The sequence below is a fragment of the Anas platyrhynchos genome, chromosome 5 (assembly GCF_047663525.1).
Source record: "Anas platyrhynchos isolate ZD024472 breed Pekin duck chromosome 5, IASCAAS_PekinDuck_T2T, whole genome shotgun sequence".
Lineage (NCBI taxonomy): Eukaryota > Metazoa > Chordata > Aves > Anseriformes > Anatidae > Anas > Anas platyrhynchos.
Window position 1 is genome coordinate 31,864,854 of NC_092591.1, and position 5,046 is coordinate 31,869,899.

At 55.4% G+C, this 5,046-nt stretch overlaps 1 protein-coding gene across 1 annotated transcript; it reads left to right on the forward strand.

The window, feature by feature from the left end:
- Positions 1-4,691, forward strand: LOC139998561 (ciliary microtubule associated protein 1A-like). The gene is made up of 7 exons (XM_072038711.1): positions 1-134; positions 394-520; positions 1,146-1,346; positions 1,782-1,883; positions 2,064-2,185; positions 2,637-2,777; positions 3,608-4,691. Exons 2-7 carry the CDS (start codon positions 415-417, stop codon positions 3,689-3,691), a joined length of 756 nt encoding a protein of 251 aa, XP_071894812.1. The 5' UTR covers positions 1-134; positions 394-414; the 3' UTR covers positions 3,692-4,691.
- Positions 4,692-5,046: the final 355 nt, after the last annotated feature.

The following is a 5,046-nucleotide window of genomic DNA, read 5'->3' on the forward strand; positions in this document are numbered from 1 at the left end:
CTGACACCCTCCCCCAGAGTCAGAGTCTGTCCTGAGCTCTGCCTGTCCGCAGCAGCTCTCTGTGCCCTGTGACTGTGAGCAGCCACAGCAGCAGCGCTCATCCTCACCGAATTTTCCTTCCAAGGCTAAGAAAGGTGAAGTGGAGCTCCTCCCGCAGGGAGAGGCGGGTTTCAGACCTGGGTTTTGGGACTGGAGATTCAGCTGTCGGTCTGCTGGTGAAAGAAGCAGCGATAGCTTTGTTTCCTCTGAAGGCTCAGTACCGAGGCACAGAGGGACGGGGGAGAAGTCCTGTGCACCAAGCGGAGCACTGGCACCTGAAAGAGAGGGGCAGAGCTGAACTCCAGGCTCTTTCGGGGCAGCCCATCAGTAACTCCTCTGCTCTTCTACCTTTAGGCTTTGGAGACACCTACCAGCATGGACGGAGCCTTTGTGGGGACGTGGAGACCTCACCGCCCCCGCGGCCCGATCATGGCCCAGTTCACCACCCCTGGGCCCAAGTACTCCATCCCAGGGGCAACAGGTACCGCAAACAAACCCAGGGCAGGCGGCACATCTAGGACATCGCTGCTCACAACAGCCCAAAAGTCTTTTTTTGGCAAAGCCTCCGTGCCCCCCAGGCCTGGCAGAGGAAGGCTGATACTTCCCCTCACCCAGGAGAGCGCTGCTTTCATACCAGCAAAAGCAACGGCCTGGGCAGCATTTCCTGGCGCTGTTCCCATTGGCACTCCAGGGAAGTCAAAGCCTCACAGAAGCCACCTTCCTGTTGGCTTGCCCTCGGCTCTCCAAGTGTCTGTGGGGTTACACTCTTGGATAGCAGCTGAATCCCAGGGATGCTCGTTATGGAGTGCCAACACTGGTGCTCCAAGCAGTGTTTTTGAACCGCTGGGTGCAGGAAGCGTGCTGGCCACACATCGGCTGTCTCTATCTGCTGCCTTTGCAGTGCAGCTACAAAGCCATTTGTGCTTCTTGGCTGACTCTTCTGCACCCCAAGCACTGCGTAACTGGCTTGTGGTTGTAGTAGTCTTGGAGGAAAAAGGCCCACTGGAGGGGAATTTGGGGGGATGCCGACTCCAACTGCGCCTCTTCCAGTGGAGCTTGAAGCGTGCGGCCTCCTGGAGGTGCCCTTTGTGTGCTTTGCTTCCTAGGTTTCGTGGGCCACAGTCCCATCAAAAACCGAGCCCCTGCTTACACTTGCAGAGGGACCAAGCCACCCGTGACCGGCGGCTGCGGTCCTGGTCCCCGCTACTTCGTGGAGCCTGACATCACCAGGACGGGGAAGTACGTGCCTCCAGGCGCCCACATCCGGGGACTTCCCAAAATAAACACTGAGGTCACACCCGGACCAAGTGAGTAGCAGTTCTCCAGCTCTTCATCCCAACAAGACCACAGCACCCCACTTCTGCCCTGGCCTAGCAGGGGAACAAGCCATAAATGTGGGCAGCCATAAACGCCCTCTGAGAAGGAGACCTGCCAAAGACCAGGGGCTGTGGGCAAGGACCATGGGCTGTGGGCAAGGACCACGGGCTGTGGGCAAGGATCCAGAGTCCAGAAAGAAGGTGGCACAGGCGGGGGGCTGACAAGAGGGACAGCAGGGCAGGACAAAGCTGCGGGGTGCAGAGAAATCCCTCTTGGTGCTGCCTGTGTCCTCCAGCACAGGGCAGGAGGAGCTGCCAGAGAGCTGGCAATTTTGCAGCTCTTCTGAAGAGCCCCTCCTTGGGATATCGCCTCTGTGTCTGGAGAAAAAGACCAACACTTGACTGCTTTTCTTCTCTCGGCCCCAGGCGATTACCACACGGAAACATCCAACAAGCACGTCTTTAAATGTCCACCCGTGCAGTCCATGGCCTTCCGGCACGAGGCCTTCCGAGCAGACCGACCTCCAGGTAAGGCGACCCCGGGCAGGGCAGACACTTGCAGCCTGCGCGAGCTCCAGGGACAGCCTGCTGCTGCTCCGCCTTGGCAAGGGACCGCTTCCAAAGCCTCCCCCTGACCTGTGGGGCCAGAAGCAGCAGCTTCTCACTTGGGACCCCATCGCTCACCCTCTCTTTTTGCTCCTCCTGCAGGCCCTGGCACCTACACTTTACCCAGGCTGATGGGACCTAACACAGCCTATACAACCGCCAGCCCGTGCTACTCTATGAAGTGGAAGAGTAAGCACGATCGCTTCGATGCAGACCTCTCCAAGGTGAGCGGTGCTTCCCTTCTTTTCCACACTGCCTAGTGACCCCGAGCTGCTCTCCTCGTGCCACGAGGGCTCCAAAGCCTGCTGCATCCTTGCTTAGGGCAGGCTTCTGTGCACCAAGAGCAAAGCCAGAGAATCGACAGCTGTACTCGCGGGGCCACAGAGCACTCCTGCTGTTCCAGCAGAAGACAACACAGGGATGCTCTGCATATGCCTGCAAGTGCCTCACTTTCCAGCTCTGGCAGTTTTGATGATGCAGAGCTCATCAGAACTGATGGCTACCTGCCTGACGCTCTGGAACATGCCCCTCTTTGGAGGGGAGCAGGCTGTGCCACCGCCGACATTGTCCCAGGCTTTCCACACCCCTTCTCTGTTAAGGGTGCAGCCCTCGTGGGGAATCGGGAAGGAGAAACCTGTGAATTTGTACCCATCGAGGTCCCTGGCTCTCTTGCAGACTCCCGGTCCCGCCGCATTCCCAAAGATTGAGGTGGATACCTACAAAAGAAGGGCACCCATCTACACCATGGGAGCCCAAACCAGAATTGGAGGGGACAGAACCATCAAGCCTGGGCCCGCGGACTACCGCACTGGAAAGGTAAGGCAGCCTGCTCGCCTCTCCTGCTCCGTTTTCCAACGAGCAGCCTTCAAGCATCTCCCCCTCCTGCTCAGGCTTCAGAGAACAAACGGGCTTCTCACTGCAGGCACCAGCTGCAGGACAGCAGGCCTGCTCCCTGCCCCAGACCCTAGCAGAGGAAGGGCAGAGGACACGGCTTTTCCCTTCCATTCCCTCCGCCCTTACACACGACTTGCTCATCCATCACCATCTGTGAGAGTGGAGCTTGGGGACACCCTGCAGATACACGGGGAGGGGAATCCAGCAAAGGCTGGGCTTGGAGAAAGTTCTGGATCCAGGGCAGGTCCAGCTGAGCTTGCCATGCCAGATGGAATAACCGTCCTTTCAGCCCAGTTTCCTTTTGCACACAAGAGCTTCTCTTGAAGTGGAATGAGACAAAAAGCAGACAAAAATCAGGGAGGTCGTTATTTACCTCTCCCATATCTGTGGTGATGACTGCTTGCCCCAAACGGCAAGCAGGAAGAGCATCAAAGCATTTCCAGTGCTCGGCTAACATGGGAGGTTTTGAAAGAGCGTGCCACCAGGACAGGGAGAGTTAGCTATAGCTTCCCAGGCGTGCATACAGCTGTGGATGAGACATGCAAAGTGCCCGTAGCCACCCCTGTTAGAGCAGGCTGCCTTCACTGCAACAAGTCTGCTCCAGCAGGAAGCTGAAGCAGCGCTGCACTCACATCCTGACACGGAGCAGTAAGAGAGAGGCATACAGGGACTGGCTAGGAACAGGGGGATGTGTGGGACAGCAAGAAGGACCCTTAATGAACCCCTCTTTTTTTAAACTTTTCCCCTTCCAGGTGACACTGATCAAGCCCCAGGCACCTGAAACCACTTTTGGAATCCGTCACTCCATCTATACAACTCCACTCATAGTGGAATAAAAAGAAGTTCCCCAAAAGACCTGGTTTGTTCTCCTTGAGCTATGAGGAGAGGAATGAGAAGGAAGGGAAGCGGGGTGTGAGTGAGGAAGTTTCCTTTTCCCTCTGTAAGGTTAAAGCCTCAGCAAGAAGAGTTCAAGAGGAGAGCCCCACAATCCAAAGGGCACGCAAGACAGCCAGATCTACCGGCACCTTTTCACCTGCGTGCCTTCAACCCACTAGGCCTTGCATCCTGATTGCTCCCTTCACCCTGTGCCAGGGCCGTGCCTCTCCTGCAGGCTGCAGTGCTCCTGGCTGAGGAGAGATGCCAGCCCCACAAAGAGCCATCAGAGCTCAACGCCGCGCCATGACAGCACTCAGGGCCTTCCCTACCCACTCGCACCCCACAGCCGAGCATCCTGGAGCTGCACCATGCAGCTGCTGCAGGGAACTTTACGCCAAGCGTTTACCACCTGCCTCGTAGCTTCCGGCAGCATGCGAGACTGCAGCAGGCACCAGAAGCACCAGCACTTCACGTGGTGATGCTGCACATTGACTTCCCACCCTAAGTTCCCTTTCTGGTGCAGTTCCCTTCCCCTCTTGCGGCAGAAGCCAGATCTTAGGTTACAGGCATTTCCTTTTCTTCCCCATGGAGTACCGTGGGGGCTTTTCCCTACACCATATTGGCATCTGCCAGCATGGGAAGTCTGAATCAGCAGAAGCAGCTTGCTTTTCTCAACATCTTTCCCACCTTTTTGGCCTCTGAAGATAGCATCTAGGTCTGCTGCATAGCAAGACATAAGCAACTCATAAGGGAAAAGCCACTGCCTGTGAGAACAGGCACAAGAAAGAAGTAAGAGAAAGTACACTGAAGGGGACCAGACCTGTTATTTTTAAAGGCAGCACATTTTGCACATGCAGAAGAAAGGTTTCTGTGACGATTTAGACTTTTTGCCTGTGAATGACTTTCTGTGATTGTTCCAATACATTTCCTTTTCATCATTAAAATCAGATTCACACTGAACTCCACTCCTCCTGTTCTCTGAGCTCACAGGGCTAACCCCAGTGTGCTCAATGTTGGAAAACAGAACGTACTGCAGTACGCCCCCTCCCAAGGGGAAACTGTGATTTACAGTCCCAGCAGCAGACAGAGAATTGAGATAAACTAGTTTTGATGGCAGCAACCATGCATAGACACAGCTCATAATGCAGCTATCAAGGGTCCATTGAAGACACAGCATTACGACTGACTTCTCTAGTTCTAGTACTGTTCTAGTTCTCTTAGTTCATCAGGAGAAAGGTCAACATCTTCTAACCTCCCAAACAAAAGCAGCTCAGCAGAATGTGCAAAGCACCCACTCTATGTGCCACAGAAGGAC

Coding starts and splice junctions, on each gene's coding strand:
- LOC139998561 (XM_072038711.1), top strand. CDS start 415: ATGGACGGAGCCTTTGTGGGGACGTGGAGACCTCACCGCCCCCGCGGC. Junction 521..1,145: donor CTCCATCCCAGGGGCAACAG/GTACCGCAAACA, acceptor TTTGCTTCCTAG/GTTTCGTGGGCCACAGTCCC. Junction 1,884..2,063: donor CCGAGCAGACCGACCTCCAG/GTAAGGCGACCC, acceptor CTCCTCCTGCAG/GCCCTGGCACCTACACTTTA.